Genomic DNA, 24,100 nt, shown 5'->3' on the forward strand with positions numbered 1-24,100 from the left:
CTAAAAGTTGTGAGTTTATTAGACCCTCCAAAGACATGCCTAAAAGCCGACGTGAAATAGGACGATAATTAGCCAAATTCATTGGATCGACGCTGGAGTTATTTGCATAGGAACAACCTGTGCTGACTTCCAAAGCACAAGGAATGCTTTCTATGTCAATAAATAGGTTAAACAAAGCCATGACCGCGGGGGCCAGCTGGTGCGAAAGCCTGTTTGTAACGCAGGGGGGACAAGGGTCCAAGGGTGAGCCAGAGTTGGTTTTATCTAAAGCTTGCTGGATCTGCTGAAGAGAGAAAGAAACAAACTTTTCTAGACACCAGTTGCCATTTTGATAAGGGACATCATAATTTAATGTCTCAATAGACAAAGTTGTGGGCACGGTAAATTTAGAGTATATTTGATTAATTTTGTTCTCCAAATAGTCAGCTAAGGCATTACACAGATCTGCTGAGGCAGAGATCATTTGAGAGCAGGCAGAAGGATTAAAAAAATCGTTAAGTATTTTGAATAGATCTTTTAACAAGTTACCTGCTTTCTCTATTTGTGTGATAATATGCACTTTTCTGGTTGCTTTGATACACCTATGATAGGAGGACAGAGCTAATCTGAAGGCTTCTTTAACAATTTGAGATCTGGGTTTTTGCCATTGCCTTTCTAGTTTTTTGCAGGATGATTTGTCTTGTTGTAGCTCCTTTGTGTACCAAGAGGCATAGGGCCTAGATGGTAAATTCACTCCATGTTTTATGGGAGCAATACTGTTGAAAGCCTGAATTAGAGATTTATTAAATTGGGTTAAGGCTTTATTAATATTGAGATCTAAAAAGGGCATTGGCTACTCAAAGGCCTTGGTAAAATAATCAGAAGTCACGCTACGCCACCATCCACGTCAACAGAAGACAGACGAGGGGAATTCGAAGTGTGTTTAGACTTCTTCTTTTTCTTATGCCTCTTTCCTGAGTGCCCCAAGGACATGGAGTGCAAAGAAGAGGACTTGGGGCTCCTGGAGCAGTCCTGCGACCTTCTCTTCTCCCATCGGAACCTTCGAGGAGTCACGATCATCGGTGTAGATTGACGGGCAGCAAGGAGCTTCAACGAGCGCTCCGGCATGGCCTTCGGCGCCATGGCCCGGATGTCAGAGCAAGCCTTCGAGTTGTGGTCGCGCACAAGACACCACAAGCAAACAAGATGGGGGCCGTTTACCAACATGGTGCGGTGACAGGCGCCACATGGCTTAAATCCTACCCGTGTAGAGGTCATCCCTCATCACACAAGAAAAAATGTCGAAAAAAGCATGCCAAAAACAGACAGAGAGGTAGCTCTTTTCTGAATTAGCGCTAACTGGCGCAGAAAGAAAAGAACTGACTGGGCGGTGCCTATATAGGTGACCACGACTTCACAACTGACACCAACGATGCTGGCGATGTCACGCAGAGCCAGAAGGAGGCACCCTACAGCACACAGGGGTACTGCTCACGCAAAAGTTTCCAGATCCAGACTTGGGCCTTTGAAATTAAAAGGTAAGGAACCTGCAGCTAGAAGTCTCTCTCAAATAAATTGCTCTACCTCAGTGTTAGAGAGATCCTCCCAACAAGACGAAATGTTTCACCGATTATACATGAATGTCAATAAGCTCAGTTACCAATGACTAAAATCTTTCTTAGGGCCTGGGATGCGAACTAAGATCCCCTGAAGTACTGGTGAATAAGAATGATTAGTATGACTTCTTCATGACGAGAATTTGAAGTCATGGTATTCCTGGTGAATCTCCACCTTGTGAGAAGAGCCTTGTGAGAAGAGTAGTGTCAGTAGCTGTCTGTCCTGGGGGTGCTGACTCTCGCAATGTGAGAGACCAGTAGAAACTTGCCTTGACAGATCTCTCCCTCCAACAGCGCCACTGACACCAGGCATAATTATGGATAATGAATGTTTTCATGTTTCTTGAAATAGAAGAAGTAGTGTTGTCCTTGTGCATCATCAACACTATTGAAGCCAAGGCTTTTGTACTAGGAAGATACAATAACACTTAACAACATTAATTTGGAGAGACAAATTTAATCTCTGCAACAATGCATTGATATATAAATACTCTTAGTGAGCCTTATACCAATACTTTGAAGAGTCAATTATGGCCGTGAGTTGCTGAAGAGTGCGTAGCTCTGTCAGGTTAGAAGCATGTTCTCAAAATCTCCTGGTAAGAACCAGGGTTTGCATGAACTTACTTGAGGAGATGGGGCATTTACCTATACTTTACTATAGGGATACTCGGCAGGGAGATCTTCATGTGGTAAAACTAAAAAACTGTTGATTAAACTTGAAAGTAAGAATATTTTATGTTAACTAATATTGTCAATTAATTTTACATATTTATTTTAAATTAAGAGCAAAAGAAAAAAATGCTGACTTTTGAATTAAATCTTTATTTAATTTAAATATGGTGAATTAAAAGGATTATGCTGACTGATCAACAACTGATTTCAGTGCTCCACCAGGGAATGGTTCAGATGTTTGTTACTGAATACACTTTATGCAGGATGCCTAGAATTGATGAAGTGATCTATGGTCTGACTAGTGGCCAGGACATGGTCTGAAGGAAGGAATGCCAAACCATGACTCAAGTCCTGTATTTCCCCAAGAAAATGTATTCTCTTGGAGGGAACACAGATACCTACAGTGTCACTCTTGCTTGCAACACACTTGGGCTACCTTAGCCTTTGGTGCATTGCACAAAAAGATAAAAACACATTATTCAGTCTTAACATTATGTATTAGAAGTAATCTCCAAATCGAGAAAAACAAGAAATCGAGCATAGGAAAACACAGATGAAAAAATAATTGTCACAGTAGTAATTGGTGAAACTTAATTTCAAATTAAAATAGCAAGGGCATTATAGAAGCCATGGGGTGGGGACATGTTAATTATTCTGGGATAAAAGAGATTAGCAGACCCTCACTTAGTTCACTGATAATAGAACACGATTCATAGAAAGGGTGTAATAGAATTTGTGTGGGTTTCGATCCAAAATATGGTTACAGAGAGATATTTCTATTTGTACTGAAGGCCTTGCCTTGGTAAAGGGTGGAATCAGGGTTGCATGAAGTGAAAAAGGCTTGGAGTAACTGTCCAGTAATTTATTTCAGTGCTCCATCTAGTGGAGATACAATGAACGTGTGTGGAACTTGCCTTGCGGTCCACCCCTATGCAAGATAATTGTGGCCCGAGTCACATCTGGAACCACCAGTTTTAAATGCCCTCATTGTTGAGGAAGTGGTCTATGGTTTGGCTAATGGTCAAGACATTCTCTGGAGGACAGAAGGACTTTACATATTACCCCTATATACTGTATCTCTTTGAGGGAAAACAAAAGATATTGTATTGTTCACAGAAAAATCAAAATCAAACTGATTCCAGACAGTCGGAAGAGGCCATACTCTACTGTGTTGCTAGCACATGTTGTGATGAGACAATTGTCCAGAAGTGGGTGCACTGGACATTTGCAGCAGGCACCAGGGCAGGAGCTTAATATAGGCTCACAGTGATGTACTGAGAGCAAAGGGTAATGTCCCAACTGGTGGTCTTAGGTTCCCACTCATAATCACAAGAAATGCCTGTGTTACAGCAGGGTGGGTTTGTGAAAGTAAGCATCCTTCAGGTGTACATGACATAGCCAGTCATTGTTCTGTATACAATGAAGGACCTTTGTCAAAGTCAGCATCTTCAACCTCTGCAGGGAATGGAACTGGTTCAGACCCAGAGATCACAAATAAGTTGGAATAATTAAGCCTCGTTCCGTAAAGGAAGTGGTGTTGTATTATCCTTGCCCATGTATGCGGAAGAACTGCCTAGATACTTTCTAAAATGAAGACAATCTTGATCTCCTGCATGGAGAGGTGGCCTGGATGGTGATGGGCAGGGGAGGCTACACAACAGAGTCCTTTCTTAACACCTAGGGGGTCCATGCATTGGTGTTAAGTTGGATCCATTGATTGCAGCAACGGGAAAACGTTTACTGGAGTGGAATGGCTTCTTGAGTTGGCAACAAGAAGGATGGCACAATAAAAGAAAAATGGGTCTGACTTGCAGTGGCCTTGTTCTGTCCCATGAGGGTCTCTTCTTGGGCTGAAGAGATAATCATAAAGAAGAGCAGGTGGCCCGTAGAGGTTTGTGGTGAAAGGAGGCTCTGGTCTTAAAAGACAGAAAAGCCTCAGCAATGCTGTAGTCTCGGCATTACTACCTGGATAGCGCTCAGCAATTTGGCTGCAACCATTACTGTCTGGTACTGTTGGAGGATATCATTGGTACAAGGATGGAGAATGTTTTATCAAATGGAATGTCAATTGCAGCAGAGGCGATGCAGTCCCTGGAGAGGAGCAGTTCTGCTGCCTTAAAAACTCAGGTAAGCATAAAAATATACTTCTCGTGGGCATACCTGAGCAAGATGTATCCGTCAGCCTCCTGTAGCAAGTATATTCAAAGGCTCACCATTGCAGCATTGGCATTGGTCTGTCTCAGTAAGAAACCGACTAGAAGATCTTTTTCCCCATAGGATTCAAGACTTTTTTCATCCTTGCCCACGTGAGAGGAATACGCTTTGCCCTTGAGAGAAGCATCCATTCCCACTGTAAACACTGAAGACACTGGATTGTCTAAGGAACCCAGTACTTACTGAGGAAGGTCTTGATCGTAGAAGGCTCAGCTTCCAACAGATCTCTAAGAAGTTGCTTGAGGAGATGGGGCATTTTCCTATACTTTCCCACAGGTATACAAAGTCATCACCATGCTCTTTAGATCGGTGTTTTGCTTGCCAGCACATACGTCACTCGCCCGGCTATGCCTTGAATTTAGCCTAGTCATAGAATCAATTGCAAGGGAGGGTGCTTTCTTTACATTTTGCTACAAGCTAAATGAGGCTAGCACAGTGACACTATGGGCCCCATTTTGATAGCGGGTGGTCAGACCACTGTTGCCATGGTCAGGAGACCGCCCGACATGCATGAGGCAGTCCGACCGCCACATTATGATATGATCACCATGCTGGGGGTTGGAAAGTGCTCCATACCCCGGCGGCTTGTGCTGCAGCCAAGGAAAAAGGCCACATCACAAGACGTTGTGTCATGGAGCACCTCCATGCACTGTATGCCATGCACCATGTCATGCATGGCACACAGTGCATGGAGGTGACTGGGGGCACTACATGCGTCCCTAGGGCTACTTCACAGGGGCCCATGATAGACGGGGGCCCTATTTGGGAACCCCAAATTCCATTCCCAACAGCCTTTTCATGTCAGTCTTCCCGACATGAAAAGGCTATTGGAAAGAGATATCGTAATCCCGACAGAGGTGCCTGCCTCTGCACCGCCACCATTTGGGGATACAATTCTGACCGCCACTCCATTGGGATCACTGATCCTGGCAGAGGAATTGGTCTTCCCTCTGACCGATGTGGGTCCGACCGCCGGGATTGTGATCTGGCAGTTGGACAGAAGGGCTGTTGGCAGTCGGACCGCCACCGACAGCCTGTCAGTGTGCGGTCCGACCGCCATAAAAATGAGGCCCTATGTTCGCTCCTTTGGAACAAACTGAATGAAAGGGCCCACTGTCCAGCAAGAACCTACGTCAAAAGCTCCCGGGCAGTACTGAGTCCAACAGAAAAATGGGAGTCCTTTGTAAGTTACCATCAAATTAAGACAACGGTCAATAAGCATGTCAAAGCTAGCAGACTACTTCTAGACAAAGAGTTATTCACTAAAAGACAGCATGCTTGGCTTACACTGGCGTCTCACACCAAATTATCACCCCAGCCATACCTGGGCATAGCCATCAAAGCACAGCTCAAAGCAGCTTTCCTTAACTATTGAATGGACTGCCTACTTTGACATTCACACCTAACCCCCATGGAAGTGAGAAAACATGACAGGGCTGTGTCGCCTATGTGGAAATGCTCCCAATACTTTGGTCCACCAGATCTGTATCTGCACAGCCACCATGGAAGACCGCCAAAGCATTCTGTGACCAGTCTGGAACCAGTGAGGCCTTCGCCGCTGTAGGCCAGAAATCTTAGCCTGTTTTAATGGGATGGACATACAGTTTTTTTTAAAAACAAACTTAATTAAGTAATACATCATAACGGCCATGCATCCTTCTTAGTACAGACTAACCAACAAGGTTCCTATGCCAATATAACTCAATGTAGTCAGTACGAGTATAATACAAGTAATGTATGTCAAACGATAAGCCGCAATAACTCTAGATATAAGTACATTTCACAATTTTAAAACAATTCCAGTAATGTAAACCCTATTTCTCTCCCCCACCCTCCCTCCTGGTCTGCCCTTCCCTGGATAATTCACAACCAATTATAGTTACGCATCAGTAATGTCTATTAACCCTGCTGACGTGCCAGTGGAGAGCTAATAGGGTTGGTATGGCATCCGCTGCCTTGTACCTATAGGGGCTGCTGGGTGGATTATGGAATGGGGTTGAGGTGTGTAGGTAGGAGGTCTTTCTGCCTAAAGTCCTCCAGCATAATGTCCCAGTCCATAGAGATGGGATGTTTTCGCAGCCCTCTCGCCTCCTCCCGTCGAATGGCTGCACTTTCAGCGCCGCCCCGTCTGAGCATGTCGTTCTGCCACGCGGTTAATGGGAGGCATCTGGGCGATTTCCATCTCATGGTGATCACCCTGATAGCCAATACTAGGGCGAGGTCTAAAAAGCATAGCTGGACCTTCAAGGCACTAGTGCGCCTGCGGAGTCCCAGTAAGCACTCCAGAGTGTTATCTTGGATTGTGAGGTGTGTGATCTCCCCGAGTGTAGCCCGGACCTTTCCCCAATAATCAATAAGGTGAGGGCAGGCCCAGATCATGTGTAGAAACCCCGTCTCACCTGTTTTTCATCGTGGGCAGCAGTGTTGGGCCTCCGGAAAAATGCGCTGGATTCTCTTTGGGGTTAAGTATGACCGATGGAGTATCATGGTTTGTATAAATTTAAGTTTGGCATTGTGAGAAACTCGCTTAGGGTGTTCCAAGATACTCGCCCAGGTTTTGTCAGTAATTTCCAAGTCCGCAGCTTCTGCCCATTTTGTGCAAAGGGCAGTGAGTGCACTAGAGGCTTGCGCCTGAATGCCAGTGTATAACCATTTAACTAGATGGCCACCCTCTCCCATATAATAAAGCATGCGCACTAGCTTGTGTTGTGGGGGTTCCGCACGTTGGGGCGCCCATGTCGTCTTAATGTAATGAGCTATCGCTGCGTGCAATAAGTACAGGCGGTCTGGTGCACCAGTACTCTGCACGAAAGTGTTGTGGTTTAGTAGGGTACCATCGCCAACAAACGATCCGATCTCTTCCACCCCGGCCTCTTCCCAATCTTGTAGATGGGTCCTTGTGAGTTTGCCCCCGGGGGTTGGTAGTCCTAGGAGGGGTATATTGTCGAGGTGTAGCGCAACGCCCTCTTCCAGCATTGAAGTGCAGTTTTAAGCAGTGGGGCCCTGTCCGGAGGAATTTTTATCTTGGGAAGGAGTAAGTTGTGTGGGGCTCCACGGTCAAGGTGACGGATTTCGTAGCCTATTTCCTGCAGGTTTCTGCCTGCCGTCCAGAATGATAGCCATTGGAGCTGGCTTGTGTAGTAATACGCTCGGAAGTCAGGGACTCCCAGTCTGCCCTTATGGGGCTCTAGTTGTAATTTCTTAGGCTGACCCTACGCCAATCCTTCCCCCAGATAAGCTCCGTGAGGAGGGTGGACTGTGGAACTATCAGGGGTAGATTTACAAAGAAGTAGAGGAGGCGGGGAAGCATCACCATCTTAGAGATGGCAATTCGTCCCATTGCTGATAGAGGTAAGGATGTCCGCAAAGCGATACTCAAACGTATAGATGTGATTGCCCTCATAAGGTTACCGTCGAATTGATCAGTCGGTGACCGGTATATGTGGACACCCAAGTATTTGAAAGTATCATGTGCAACAGGCAGATTATATGTGCCGAATTGGTGCACATCAGGGCGGAGCCCTGCTTGAAAGTAGAAGGCATTAGATTTCCCCTCATTGATGGTGAGGCCCGAAATACGCTTAAAAGTGGAGAATATGGTAGGGAGGGGTGCCGCCCCAGCTGTCAGGTCGCGCAGATAAATAAGGATGTCATCAGCATAGATGGAAATTAAATGCACGGTACTAGCTATTGGGATTCCCAGCTGTTCGGCTGATTGTCTCAGGGCTATTGCTAACAGCTCCAGCGCAAGAACAAACAATAGGGATGAGAGGGGGCATCCCTGTCTTGTGTCCCTGTGTATGGTATATTCACGTGAGATATGGTTCCCAGTGCGTGCTCTGGCGGTGGGATTAGAATGGAGCAGTCGTACCCATTGTAGGTACTCTGGAGGGAGCCCAAAGCGTTGTAGGGCCGCATACATATAATTCCATGTTATGGAACCGAAGGCCTGTCGCAGGTCTAGTGCCAAGCATCCGGCATCCCCATACATACCAGGCGTCTGGTGTTTAGGGAGGTACTGCGCGCCGGGAGAAACCCACACTGGTCTTTATGTATGAGCGTATTTAAGACGGGGAGTAGTCGATTAGCGAGGGCTTTGCTAAGAATCTTATATTTGGTCGCTAACAAGGACAAGGGCCTATAGTTAGATAGATCCGTACCATCTCGTCCCGGTTTGGGGAGGGAGACGACTAGGGCTTGCATAGTGAAGTGTGGTAGGTGTCCGGAGGTCAGGGCCATCTTATAAAGTTCCTCCAGCTTTGGTATGAGGCTATCCGAGTAAGTTTCATAAAATTCTGTGGGTAGGCCATCGAGACCTGGGACTTTGTTCCGGTTAAGGCCTTTTATTGCGGCTCGTATTTCGTGCTGGGTAATGGGGCCTGAGACACCTTGCTGCGCAGCTGCTGTAATACTGGGGAATGTCAGGATATTGAGGAAATCGTCATTAGTGTGTCAGTGGTGTGTGTCGGTGCAGCATATAGGTTACTGAGGTAAGTGCAGAATGCTTCGTTAATTTCGAGTTGTGTGTGTACTAAGCCTTTGGTTGGGGTTTGTATGCAGGTGATGACAGGTGTTTCCGAGTTGTCTCGCAATATCCGGGCTAGCAATGTGCCCGATTTGTCGGCTTCAGCGTGCTTCCATTGTGTGCAGGCCTGGTGGTCAATAACACGGAGAGTCTCTAGGGTCTCGGCATGTCTGATACGAGCTTCTCGTAGGTATTCCCGTTTGTCTGGGTCTGTCACTGCTACTTGTTCTAGGTCTGTCAATTGACCCTCTATACTAATAAGGCTGTCATGTACTTCTTGTCTAGCCCCTACTATGGACCCAACTGCGGAACCTCGCACCATCACTTTTAGCGCATCCCTTCTACAAGATGGGAGGAGGCTGTGTTCCAATTTTCAGGGAAGTAATTTGTGATGGTGGTGGATAGCGTGGTATGGAACAGATTATCTTTTAGGAGCTGGGGCCAAAGTCTCCAAGTAGGAACTGGAGTGGGGACTCTGCCCCATGATAGTGTGATCTCTAGGGAGTTATGGTCCGAGAAGGTCTTAGCTAGATAAGTGGAGTGGTATATTTGCGTGGCAATGGTGTGGGAGCATATAAACCTATCGATCCTGGTGTGAAGTTGGTGGACTGGTGAGTAAAATGAGTATTCTCTGTGTGTGGGGTGCAATGGGATGGACATACAATTTAGCTGCAGGCTTACAAAATACCTAGTTAGGCTCAACCACAAACCTTCAAGTGCTCTGTAGCTATTTTTAGATATTTTCTTATGTAAAAACGTTTAATATCAGCACTTTGTGCAAAGATTTTAGTTAACTGTGCACATAATAATAAAATTAACTGAAACTACAAATCAGCACGGAGATCTCTATGTGGTAAAGTATTGTGAAAACTAAAGAAGAGTTTATTAAACCTGTAAGTTAGTAAACATATTTTATGTTAAATAATATTGTAAATAAAGTTCATACATTTATTTTTAAATAAGAGCAAAAGAAAAAAAGGCTACAGCACTATTAACTTACGTTTGAATACAATCTTTAATTAATTTAAATATGTTAAATTACATTTGTTTTTCTGAAGTGTAAATTGAAAAATAAATTCCTAAATAAAGTAATATAAATTCTATCCCTTTTCCAGGGGTGGAGATGTGTAAGTCTAAATTTTTGAGTAACAGCTGCAATTGGTTTTGTGAATAGAGAAAGCAGGAGCGGCCCGTGCAGGTAAGAGTAGTGTGGCGGGGGCCGGGTTGAGGGGGGATTTGACAGGCGACCATGAGGGAAAATTAAATTAAATAAATAATTATTTTCCCCTTTTCGTTGTCTGTAGAAATCCCATCCACCCGGCCCCACCACCCCACCGCTCTTACCTGCACGGGCCGCTGCTGAGCGAAAGTAGTAAAGTTACTCAAGGTATAAGAGTAAACTTACACATGTATATTACTCACAAGTGAACTTTACTTTTGTGAATACTCCTAAAAGAGTGGCTCCATACAGTCATGACACAAGTGTGGCGTATGATACATATTTAATTGCAAAGATCTCTAAATAACTACTCAAAGGAATTCTGTAAAACTGAATTTAATTATCTTCTAATGTAGACTAAGGAAAATTGTCCCAAGCTTCCAGCATTTGATACTGTAGAAACATAGAGCTATGGTTTAGGTTCTGGGGTAACACCACGTGCTTTGAAAGAGTAGTGGCTTTTGGTAAAGCTGACATCACGGAGACATGGCTAGTTTTTCCAATGCTCTTCAGAAATCTCCTAGTCAAATTGTTTCATAGCCCTCCACACGTAACTCAGTGGAGCTTGCTTTAATGGGCTGAGAATCTGCAAAACAGGTGAATCTATAGCAATCCACATTAGCTTTGTCACTTAATTCCAACAAGTTTCAGGTAAGTACTTGGCCAAATGGCCTTTCAACATACAACCAGTGAATTCGAGGCACAGGACTTCATAGTTGAGCTCCAAAATTGCTAGGTGACTACCTACAACAAAGCATCAGCCTCAGAAAACAGATCTACACCCTTCATGTTCAAATAAAAATTAAATGACACAGTGCATGAGATAAAATACACAACAATTTCGTCTACTCCATAACAGAACAAAGCTTACCGGCTCCTTTCCTGGGCATCCCTCGAAGAAGCTCATGTCAGAGATGGGGTCGCTGATGTAGGACTGAAGCAAGTTTAGTCTCAGACCTGTGGGTGGTTCATTGGTCATCTTCACTCCATTCTGCAGAATAGTAACTGGAAACTAGATGAAATATTGACAAGATAATTTAGAAAGAAGCATTATATTGTTTCTTCACAATTTGTTTTATTATCACAAAACAATTAATTCATTCAGTAGCGTGCTGACCTATTTCCCTTTTTTAACCTGAATCCCACACTAAGCACCCTACTTTCAGTGCTTAATTTGAGCTGGTGGTTTCTGGGGCATTGAACGGCAATAAATAGTCAGCACAGGCACTTATGAAAGCCTACCACATGGTGACACTGTTTGTCTAATTTAGAGATGAACACAACAGTTGGTCATTAATTCAATGTACATTAAACATGATTAATACCCGCCTCTCAAGCCATCCTTATAGCGTTGCAGTCCTGCAATAGTTTGAATTGTCGCACTTGAAGCAGAGTGATAGTTTGCAACTGTGTTGGTGCTGTCATTGGTAGCACTAGCATGGGCAATGGGTGGTGCAAGCTGCAGTGGCTCCTGATGAAGGGCCATAGCACCTATTATTGTTATTTTTATTTTTTTTATTTTTACAAATTGCGCACTACCTACTTTCAATACTGTTGTATTATTATGGTCCATCAGACAATTTTCGATCCCAAGTCGCCTTAAAGCACAGCATGATCAATGCAAAAAAGGAAGTTTTGCCTTTTTTCCGTTTCCACTAGCTTAGTCATCATGAAATCATGTTATTATGAACTAATAATCACGTGTTAGGAGATTTCCTGCACTTACTGAGCATGTGTTAAAATAATGGAATTATGAGTTAACAAACGTAAAAAATATTTGTGAATAAAATTAACTAAATATGCTATAATAGCATAAAATGTAATTGTAAAACAAAAGTTCACCCCTGGGCATCTTGGAGCTGAATTGCAGTTGTGTTTGTTATTACCCAACTTAATGGCACCAATTTTAGCAGGATTAAAGACGGAGTAGATCAATTGGGATTAGAACCTTTGAAGATGGGTCAAACACAGTGAGTTAATCCGTCCATGGCACCATCAGAACAGACAGAATGCACTGTCAGAGGAATGGCGCAACATTAGAGTGTGTGAACTGTAGCATGTGAGATGTTTCATAAGTGCTCCTTCTGAGCAGCACTCAGTTATCTTAGCTGGAGGGATGTGGGATGTACCACATTTTGGGCCAGATGTATAACGCTTTCCCCGTGTGGCAAATCTTCCGATTCTCTGAACCACAGGGTTTGCAAAAGGTAAAATGATTTTTCTAATGACTAAATATATTTAGCGATTCAGAAATGTTTTTCTAAATCAGTAAATGGGTTTAGAAATGGTTACGGATTTGCAATTTGGAACAGGCGTATTTATGGCTTCTCTTCGAAACTGTGAATCAGTAAGCTATGTATCAATGGCTTGCAACCATAATTCTGGTTGCAAACCATGGACCAGATACTAGCTCCCAAATTGGAGTGGCAACTGATTCTCAAAGAGGAAGAGGGGTGCTTTGGACCCCTTCCATTGGGAATCATGGAGGTAGTTTCAGATGGAGTAAATAAAAGTTGTACAGAGGACCTCTACCTGCTCTCACTGGAGTTATTCAATATGGAAAAACATTGTTTTAAGCAGCCCGTTTCCTTTAAAACAACACTCAGGCTGTATTAAACAAACGTTTAGAATTTTCAAATACTTTCACAGGGATGGTGGTCTGCTGTCCCTTGCGGGTCATCTTCCCTGCAAAGGTTGCCTATCGGATGGAGCCGCAATTTGCAACCTGCCTAAGGAATATAATTAGGCAGGTTGTTTCTCAACCTACTCCGATTCCTCATTTTGCGATCTGACCTATTGCTACATAGGTTGGTTCACAAAATTAGATACTTGTCTCAAAAAGCTGGGTCGCGATTGCCGACCATATGGCACACCAGCCCATAGTTTGTTGTTTTACAAGAACTATGTGGGTAGAAGGGAAATAATATTTTATTCTGATAAATGGCAAAACCCACAAAGAGTTTCTGAAGATTTCAAAAAAGTTGGTTGTGAGTAAACTTAAAGTGGGAGTTTGTTTCTTGGGGGAAAAAAGCAATAGCCCCAATATTCAGGGAGCTGTGTGCGAGGCCCATAAATCATTTACCCAACCCATGATGGACAAAGGCAGGGAAAATGAATGATGGTCATCCCTCTCTAAATACTTTGATTAATGTTGATGAAGTCAGCAGAGGCTTCGGTGGTGGATACTCAGTGGTTTCCATAATTCAACATATAGGGGGTAAATCTCAGGTTTGGAGGGGGGGGGGTCAAGAGGAATGCTGTTTTATTGTGTTACTTCTGTTCCACCAAACTCTAAATAAGTACCTTCATCTTTTAACTGATGAGTGAAAAACATTGGCAAGCATGTAGACTCTGAGCTAAAACATATTAATGACACTCACACAGTCTTAGTGGAGGTTGAAAGACATGACCCATCTAGGGAGCCCTTCCAGGAATAAAACAAAACACCTACTCTGGACATGAGTCTCTCAGAGACCCAAAAGGTTGAGGCTTTGGTGAACGGTAGACTATGTATATCAATGCAATAAAATAGAACAAAGCATAAACAATACTTGACACCTCCAGTTTTAACCAGTACCATACAAATATAGGATACATAATTTCAACGTCTACATTGTCTATTCAAATTAGTTTTGACAAACAAAGAATCAATAACAAAATATGCAATTGATTAGGAGCTGAATTTGATTAACCTTTGGTGATGGATAACTTGTCAGCCACAATCTAAAGTCAGCGTGGCACAACTCTGGGTCGAAGTCTTCACAAATTTTCTCAAGTGTTGGCATCCAGGATACAGCAAGATGGCAGTTTTGTAGACACACCCAGGTTCCTCCAGACATCGCCTCTTTGATCATTTTTGTAGCAATAGGTCCTTGTCCCTGACCCAACGAGATGGCCTGAAATTTATCTCCAGTCATTTGTTTGTCATTGGCAAACTTAAGCAGACCTTGCAGGGTATAAATGACAACGTTATTCTCATTGGGGAGCCTATCCCAAACGACAAATGAAATACTCAAACTGTTACTTAGTACAGGGAGTTGATTTCAGAAAGAAAAGATTTTTTAGAATGGTCCTATGCTATGCTGTGGTACCAGAATATCATAGTCTTTATATTGTTTGAAGAAAATATAGTGTCCTAAATATTTGTAATTAAAATACTGCCCCATTGTAGTTTATAACCGAAAATCTAGCCCAACTGGAGATCAAATTTAGTAAATAATATTTAGACAGCAATATTATGTCACACAATATTTTTGGTATAGATATTCTGAAGTTCAGCCTTCTGTTTATTTTTCATTAAAGAAATAACATGCCATTTAATGTAATTGTTTCTTAGGCTGAAGACTTCAGAAATATCAACATAAGCTTAAATGTTGGCTTATTGTTCCTATCCCTGGTGGAACATCTGCTGGTAAATGTGCATACACACTCTTTTGATCCACTGTTTTAAACTGTGAAAAAACACAGTTTTCCATACATTTTCTGAGCTGACTAAGCTTATATGACATTAGTTTTGCAGGGCCTCACAAAATTATTTAATATAAATGGGAGCTAACTCTCTTCCCCCCACCCCTCTTAAAGTTGGACATGATCTAGCACCAGTTAAAATAGAATTTAAAGGTCTGAGAAAAAAAGGTCCATAGAGATCAATATTTTCCAGATAAAAATCAATAGTCACTCTATGGCATTTCAAACATGAAATTTGGAGCATAATCTGTTCCACTTCCCGATTCGATTTGATAGGCTTTATTTCGACAAATAGCATGTCTTAAGAACAAGTTACTTACCTTCGGTAACGCTTTTTCTGGTGGATACAGTATCTGCCTGTGGATTCCTCACCTTGTGAATATCCCCTGCGCCAGCAACATTCGGAAACTTTTGTAGCAGTCCACGCCGATGAGGTCGAAGACGACGTCACAGAGGCACGGCACCGCTCGCGACTCCGCTGACGTAACCGGCTCCATAAGAAGACCTCCTCGGCGTGATGACGTCAGTTCCGCCCCTTTTTTCCGTGCCTTCGAGGCACACGGACGGACTGACAGCAATATATACACAGTATACACAGTACACAATATGCAAATCAACACACATAGTGTGGAGAATGAATAGAAAGGCCAAAGAAGAACACACAATGCCTTTGACAGTAACATATACACTTTGAAATACCATCAGAATAGTAGACTAAAATATTATTAACAGAACCTTAGGTATAGAAGGATGGACAACGGGGAGGCGGGTGGGTCAGTGAGGAATCCACATGCAGATACTGTATCCACCAGAAAAAGCGTTACCGAAGGTAAGTAACTTGTTCTTCTGATGAATACATCTGCCAGTGGATTCCTCACCTTGTGAATAGATTCCACAGCAGTCCTCACTCCCGGAGGAGGGTGTCCATCCCCCTATACCAGAAAATCCTGAAGGACGGAACGAGCAAAATGTCCATCCCTCCTCACCTCGGTGTCCAAACAATAATGCTTTGCAAAGGTGTGAAGGGAGGCCCAAGTTGCCGCCCTACAAATGTCCCCCACAGGAACACCCCTAGATAAGGCAGATGTAGAAGACTTTGCCCTGGTAGAATGAGCCCTCAACCCCTCCGGAGGCTCCTTACCAGCTAGGGAGTAGCAGATCTTGATGCAAAGCACAATCCATCTTGAAAGGGTGCGCTTGTGCACCGCACGACCCTTTCTGCAGCCAGCAAAACCCACAAAGAGCTGGTCATCAATCCTGTAGTCTTTTGTCCTGTCCAGGTAAAAGCTCACCGCCCTCTTTGGGTCCAAGCGGTGAAGTCTCTCCTCCTCCTTGGAAGGGTGAGGGGGAGGATAAAAGGTAGGAAGGGTAATGGACTGCCCCAGATGGAAGGGAGTCACCACCTTAGGCAAAAACGCAGCCCTGGTCCGGAGCACCATTCGATCAGCATGCACAGTCAAGAATGGGGGTTTTGAACTAAGAGCTTGAAGCTCACTTACCCTCCTTGCCGAGGTAATTGCAACGAGGAAAACTGTCTTAAATGACAACAATCTCAAGGGACACTTATGTAAGGGCTCGAAGGGAGAACCCATAAGATAAGTCAACACAAGGTTTAAATCCCATTGAGGTACAATAAAAGGAGTAGGAGGAAATTTATTTGTGAGACCCTTGAGAAACCTAAGTACAATAGGTGATTTAAACAATGACGGCTGATCCGGCAGGCATAGGAAATCTGACAAAGCCGATAAATATCCTTTAACTGTGGCCACAGCAAAGCCTTGCTGAGCAAGAGAAAGGGCAAACTGCAAAATATTAGACAAACGAGCCTTCAAGGGATCAATTGATCTCTCTCCACACCAGAGTACGAATTTAGACCATCTATAGGAGTATATGGATTTGGTGGAGTGTCGCCTGGCCGATAAAATAACATCCACCACATCTGGCGGGAGAGAGAATGAATTCAGGTTGCCCCGTTCAATCTCCAGGCATGAAGGTGTAAGCTCTGGAGGTGGGGGTGTAGAACCTGCCCCTCTGACTGCGAGAGGAGGTCTGCCCTCAGCGGGAGACGGAGCGGAGGGCACGAGGAGAGGTGGAGAAGATCTGTGTACCACACCCTTCTTGGCCAATCTGGGGCGACCAATATAACTTGGGCCCGGTCTTGGCGAAAGGAGTCGAGAGCCCCAACTCAACTGAAACGCGTCCCCCAACGCTCCCTGCATCGGATACTGGAGACTGCAGAATGACGGGCAGTGCGCGTTCTCGCGGGTGGCAAACAGATCCACCCGAGGAGTTCCCCACGTCCGAAAGACGTAACGAACCACCTCCGGATGGAGCCTCCACTCGTGGTCGGCGGAGAACTGCCGACTGAGAATGTCCGCACGCACGTTCAGCACCCCGGCCAGATGATTCGCCATCAGACAAATCCGATGGTCCTGAGCCCAGGACCACAGACGCAGAGCCTCTCTGCAGAGACAAAGAGACCCCACTCCCCCCTGTTTGTTTATATACCACATCGCGGTCGTGTTGTCCGTCAGGACTTGAATAGACTGACCGCGAAGGGAAGGGCGGAAGGCCTTGAGTGCCAAGCGAATCGCCCGCAATTCCAGAAGGTTGATGTGAAGCAACCGTTCCTCTGGAGACCAAAGACCCTTGATCTCCAGATCCCCCAGATGAGCACCCCACCCTAAGGTGGAAGCATCCGTTATCACTGTTGACACCGATGGAGGTAGATGGAAGGACTTTCCTTGGGACAGATTGCCCTCCACGCTCCACCAAGATAGATCCGCTGCAGTTTCTCTTGAGATCCTCACAGACTCCCTGAGATCTCCTTTGTGCTGATACCACTGCTTGCGGAGGCACCACTGGAGCGCCCTCATGTGTCAGCGTGCATGGTTGACCAACAGGATGCAGGAAGCGAACAGACCGAGCAGGCGAAGGACCTTCAGAACTGGAACAACCGCTCCGTCGTAAAATAAAGGAATCATTTCCTGTATGTCGAGAATCCTTTGAGGTGGAGGGAATGCTCGACACACAGTAGTGTCCAGTACCGCACCTATGAACAGGTTGCGCTGAGAGGGCACCAGGTGAGATTTGGGAACATTGATCGAAAAACCCAATCTGTACAACAGCCGAGTTGTAACCTGCAGATGACGCAGCACCTTCTCCGACGACTCCGCCTTGATCAGCCAGTCGTCTAAATAGGGGAAAACCGAAATTTCCGACCTTCTGAGATGGGCTGCCACCACCGCCATCACCTTTGTGAAGACTCGAGGTGCCGAAGTAAGACCAAACGGAAGGACCGCAAACTGATAATGTTGCGACCCTACAGTGAACCGGAGATACTTCCTGTGCGACTTCAGGATGGGGATGTGGAAATATGCATCCTGCAAGTCGAGCGACACCATCCAATCCTCCTGATTCAGCGCCTGAAGAACCTGCGCAAGAGTGAGCATCTTGAACTTCTCCTGTTTCAGGTAGAAGTTCAGGATTCTGAGGTCCAATATCGGACGCAATCTGCCGTCCTTTTTCGGAATCAGGAAATACCGGGAGTAGCATCCCTGACCCCTCTCCTGCTCTGGAACCACCTCTATCGCACCTTTCTGAAACAACTTCAGGACTTCCTCCTGCAGGAGAAGACGGTGGTCCTCCGAGCAAGCTCCTTGGCAAGGAGGGTAATTCGGAGGGAATTCCTGAAAGGGAAGGGCGTACCCATTTTCCACAAGATCTAGAACCCAGAGATCTGTAGTTACAGATTCCCAATCTTGTAGAAAATGGGTAAGCCGGCCCCCCACAGGACCGGCATGATCCGGAATGTCGAATCTAGGGCTGTTTTGCGGTGGTGGGAGGGGCTGAGGAAGAGGAGGAGGAGAGTTGACGGCCACGTGAGCGACCTCTAAGTCTTCCTCTATATCCCTTAGACTGTGAGCCTTGCTGCTGCTGTTGCTGCTGCTGCTGTGTTGGTCTGAAGGAACGAAAACTCGCCCTTCCAAAGCCTCTGTACCTCTTGAAAGTACCTCTCGGCTGGGATTGAAGGCCCAACGACCTAGCCGTAGCCTTACTCTCCTTAAAGCGTTCGAGAGCAGCATCCGCCTTCTTCCCGAACAAGCCAGACCCATCAAAAGGCAAGTCTAATAAGGTCGACTGCACATCCGAGGAAAATTCAGAGGACTTTAGCCATGCACCCCTCCTGGTGGCAACTGAAGAACCCATGACCCTGGCAACTGAGTCCGCCGTATCCAGGCCACTCTGAATAACCTGGCGAGCAGCCGCCTGGGCATCCGACAGCACTTCATTGAAGCCTCCTCTATCCTCCTCTGACAGCTTTGGCGCCAACCTTTTAGCAGAGTCCATAAGCGCATGGATATAGCGCCCCAACAAACAAGTCGCATTTGAAGATTTCAATGCCATACTGGCTGAAGAAAAGACCTTCTTGGCCGATTGGTCCACCTTCTTTGCCTCCCTGTCCCCCGGGACTTGAGGAAATGCCCCTTTCGACCGTCCAGAACAAGCTGCCTGAACTACTAGGCTTTCAGGCGAAGGGTGAGAAGATAAAAAGTCAGGATCCCCTGGAGCCACCCTATATCTTCTTGCAACTACCCTGGAGACTGCCGGGGCTGAGAAAGGTTTGCGCCATACATCCAGCACAGGTTCCAAAATCGCCTCGTTGAAAGGCAACAGAGGCTCTGAGACTGTAGTTGGGGAATGCAACACCTCAGTCAATATATTGGACTTGAATTCCGTGGATGGCAATTGAAGGTCCAACAACTCCGCAGCCTTTCTAATCACTGCATGATAGGGTGCTGCGTCTTTGGAGGGTTCATCCGATGGCGGAGTGATCTCCCACTCCGGAGACAAATCCAAACCACTTGCCTCCTTTAATTCGTCGAACACCTCATCAGATTCGACCAATTCTCCCTCTTCAGCCTCTTCCAACAGAAAGCGTTTCTCCTCCAGCACTCTGTGCGCCTCCCTTCTCGAACGGATCCGCACCTGCGGCGTCGGCGGCGCCGTATTCGAATCCGACGGTGCCGGCAGCGGCGTCGAACGCGGATCAACTGGAGCAGCCGGCGTCGAACGATGTCGAGTCGGCGCCGGTGAAGAAGGAAGCGGCGTCGATGTTCTCGGCGCCGGCATCTGCCAAGACGGCGTCGCTGGGAAGAATGGCATAAACGGTGCTTGAGGGTAAACCTGCGGCACTCCCAGATTAAAAGCAATCGGCCCCATCGGACCCATAGGTGCACCAGAGGTATACATGGCCCGCGAGAACACCCCATACATTGCATTGAGATAATGCGAGGGGTCCTGACCTGGATTAGGGAAAGCAGGATACTGGTCAGGAAGCACCGGACTCGGGCCTGGCGGCGCCGACGGTGGAACAAGCGGCGTCACAGACTCACCCGGAGCCTGACGATCTTCATCCTCGGCCGGAGTCGGAGACAGAGCCGCAGGACTTGCAGGATCTGGAGATTGAACCGGCACCGGAGAGGACACCGGCACCGGGGATTCAGCTGGAGCCGGCGAAGGCATCGGAGAAGACGGAGTCGGAGGCGAAGCCGGGACAGGAGAGGGAGACACTGACTCTCTTCGACGCCGAACCGGCGATTTCGACTTTGACGTCGAAGCTTTATGATGCGACGAATGTCTCCTCTTCTTCTTATGCTTCTTGCTCTTGGAAGCATGCCCCGAAGTCGACTTGGAAGCCGACCTCGACCTCGACCTGGATCTCCTTTTACCTCTTTTCTCCTTCTTCTTCATCCGGGCGATAAAGAGTTTTGCCTCTCTCTCCTTAAGAGCCTTCGAGCTCATTTTCCTGCAACTCGAACATCCTCCGACATCATGGTCCGAGGACAAACACCAAACGCAATCGTCGTGCGGGTCGGTGATGGACATGTGCTTGCCACATTCCCGGCAAGGCTTAAACCCAGACTTCCTTGTCGACATTTTCAGAAAATAGACAGAGAAATCCAGAAAATATACAAAGTAACCAGAACAGCTACCAGTAACGATTCCCGAAATCCGTTGGCGTCGTCGGCGCGGAAAAAAGGGAACTGACGTCATCACGCCGAGGAGGTCTTCTTATGGAGCCGGTGACGTCAGCGGAGTCGCGAGCGGTGCCGTGCCTCTGTGACGTCGTCTTCGACCTCATCGGCGTGGACTGCTACAAAAGTTTCCGAATGTTGCTGGCGCAGGGGATATTCACAAGGTGAGGAATCCACTGGCAGATGTATCCATCAGAAAAAGCAATACATATACACACACATTTTATAAAAACGATAAAAGGAGCCAATTCATATCAAAAGATACATACAATTCATAATACGAAGGCGCCAATAAATTACATAAAAGGAATACATTGTAAAACCAGGATTAAACAAGATACAAAAGCCTATTTGATCTAATCGACCATACCCAGCTTAGAAACTTCGCCAGGCCACAGGCAAAAAGGGTCCGCGAGTCCGTTTTCAAAATTCGCAAGGCCTCCCTATGGTGTCTGGTGCCTAACTCTCTACAAAGAGGTTTCAACCACCTGTGACGAGGAGCTTCATAGGCAGGGCATTCGAATAGGAAGTGGGGAACTGACTCTATCCTTGACATACAATGCGGACACAAAGGAGTAGTCTGTGCTGGGGCCTTCCACCTAGCAGTTAGTTCACCCACAGGAAGTATTCCTACTCTAAATTTAAAATACAATGCCCTATCTCTGGGTTTTGATATAATATCAAGATAGGGCTCACGGAATGGGACCTCCTTCACTAATAGGAATTCAGCAGTGGACCTGCATTGCTTAGGATTAGTGTTTCGCCCGTCTATCACCCATCTCCAATACAGTTTCTTCAAGACAGACTTAGGGGGAGCAGTTCTTGACTGCCAAGCTTCTTCTAGACCCAATTCTATCAGTAGTCGCTTAACTTCCCTCAACCAACTAATTTTGGGCCAGCCAGGCATCGATAAGATCTCTTTTAAACCGTCTGCGTAGCTGGCCAGTTCGGGGACTCTCCAAATGCGAGCCCAAAGAAGAAGAGGACGCATCCTTGCCTGATCACTAATGGGACAACTACCCATGTCAAGCAATAAACGTAAGGGTGGGGGGCTGTATGGGAGCCCCATTAGGTCCTTGAGAAATTTATTTTCAGAGCAGGACAGCTGCTCCACGTTTTGCACACCCCAAAGTTCCGCCCCATAGAGCGCCGCACTCACACCTGTTGCCCTATAGATGTCAAGTACCGGGGCAATTGGCTTGAGGGAGGAGGCCCGTTGTTCTTTAAGTAATGCCCCCGCCACCTTCTTATGGTTCAACAACATCTTATGGAGGTGGCAGTTCCATCTCGTAGTGTCACAGAGGCGAATTCCTAAATAGTCAAATTCTTTAACCCTTTCTAGGGAAACTGATTTTAGTGTGGGTGGCCTACCAATCTTCTTTGGGGGATTCAAGACCAGGTACTTGGTCTTACCAGTATTGATTTCCAATCCCCTCGAATCACAGAAAGACTGAAGACTAGTTAAAAGGTTCTGTAGCCCTACCGGGGTCTTAGAAATCAGTAAGGTATCGTCTGCAAACATGGGGCATCTGAAGGGATTTGTAAAAGGTGGTCCACCACTCCGTTAACATACAATGAAAACAGAGTGGGGGCAAGAACACATCCCTGACGGACACCTCTGTTTACAGGTATTCGTAAAGTCTTTTGACCCTGCTTTCCCCACCTAACCTGCGCAAAATTTTCAGCGTGCATCTTAATTAACAGGGACAATAAATATGGGGGCAAACCCAGCCCAGATAGCACCCTCCAGAGATGGCTACGAGGAACCAGGTCAAAGGCAGTCCGCAGATCTATAAATGCCAGGTACAGACTGCCTTTGCCCAGAACAACCACTTTCCAGAAGAGCATCAACAACCGGAATGTTTGCTCAATAGTCCCAGTACCTGTTCTAAAGCCTGCCTGGAAATCGGACAGAATACCCTTCTCCTCCACCCACTGTAAAACCCTCCCCAGGACCACCTTTCCTGCCACCTTCTTCGTGGAGTCTAATAAACTTATGGGGCGATAATTTGCTGGGTCGTCCCGACACCCTTTCTTGAAGATCGGGATGACCTCAGCGCCCCTCCAGGATTCTGGGAAAGCTGCATCTAAAAAACTAGCATTTAATAGTGAGGCAATAAGTTTCCCCCATTCTATCGGGTTGATGCGTAACAGGTCCCCTGGTAGGCCATCCGGCCCCGCAGCTTTGTTAGGGACAAGACACTTAATTGCATCCACCACTTCCTTGGCCGTAAACATAGAGTCTAAGCTCAGCTCACGAAGGTCCAATAGAGGGGCATCAATGGGAACTTCCCCATTGTCCGTTACTACATTATATAAATGGGAGAAGTGGTCGAACCACAAGGCCTCGGGGATATTACATGTTATAAGCGAGTCCACAGGTTTATCTCTGGCTCTAATCAATTCCCAAAAGCCCTTTGAGTCCCTAGCGGAGCTTGCCAGTTTCAGGTCACACCAAAACTGGTTCTCCCACTCTAGCTTTGCCCTAGAGATGGCACCTCTATAACTTTTCCTAGCAGTGCAAATCAGACCACCGTCCTTAAGTTTAACTGCATTGATTAGATCCCTTTTGGCGTTACGACAAGCAGGCGAATACCAGCCAGGATTGCCCTTTGGGCTACATCTATTATTGGCCATAGTGCTGGCATTACGAACTAAAAAGAGGTCGCCCAATGCTTTAGTGGTTTGCACTAACAATGTGGAGATCTCATGGGCACTAGTTGTGGCAAGGTCCAAGCTGGACAAGACATTTACCATAATTGATCTTGCTTCCAGCATCTTATCCTCATTGCCAACAATGTTCCTCCATCTTAGCCGCCTCCCACAATTTGAAGGACATACTTCACGTGTTGACCTCTAAACATGTGGAGTTGTTCATTAGACCCTACAGTCCACAAAGGGGACAAAGACAAGGACAGGGGATTGTGGTCGCTATCAGTAGAAGGAAGAACCACCATATCTATCAAGTGGCCCCAAAGTTTATAGTTCAGCAGGATATAATCAATTCTGGAGGATTGGCCAACCCTGTTGAATGTGTGTGCCCCACAAGAATCTGACTTTGTCCTGCCATTTACAGCCCTTACACCGTGTTCCAAGGAGAGAGCATTAAGATCAATGACACTTTGAGTCCATCTCTTAATCGGTGGTACTGAGAGATGGGGGATGCCTCTCCTAGCGTCGTCCTCCTGGATACCCAGTATATCTTCCGCTGCTAGGGGTTCAAAAGTACAATTAAAGTCCCCAGCAAGCAAGACGAACAAATCGACACCACAAGACCTAAGCTCATCATCGACGCCCGTAAGGGACAATGTCGACATACCACCCCTAGAACCTCTAACATAAATGTTAAAAATCTCAAGCGCCCTCCCCC

At 46.0% G+C, this 24,100-nt stretch overlaps 1 protein-coding gene across 1 annotated transcript in view; it reads right to left on the reverse strand.

The window, feature by feature from the left end:
- DNAH12 (dynein axonemal heavy chain 12) overlaps positions 1-24,100 on the reverse strand; it is a 1,449,067-nt gene that overhangs the window by 220,028 nt on the left and 1,204,939 nt on the right. The window contains exons 65-66 of the mRNA XM_085624669.1: positions 13,918-14,171; positions 11,097-11,237 (exon numbers count right to left, since the gene is read on the reverse strand). Of these exons, the coding sequence (XP_085480795.1) occupies positions 11,097-11,237; positions 13,918-14,171 (395 nt within the window). The remainder of the gene's footprint in view (positions 1-11,096; positions 11,238-13,917; positions 14,172-24,100) is intronic.

Source organism: Triturus cristatus, chromosome 9, assembly GCF_964204655.1.
Source record: "Triturus cristatus chromosome 9, aTriCri1.1, whole genome shotgun sequence".
In the NCBI taxonomy this organism is placed as follows: Eukaryota; Metazoa; Chordata; class Amphibia; order Caudata; family Salamandridae; genus Triturus; species Triturus cristatus.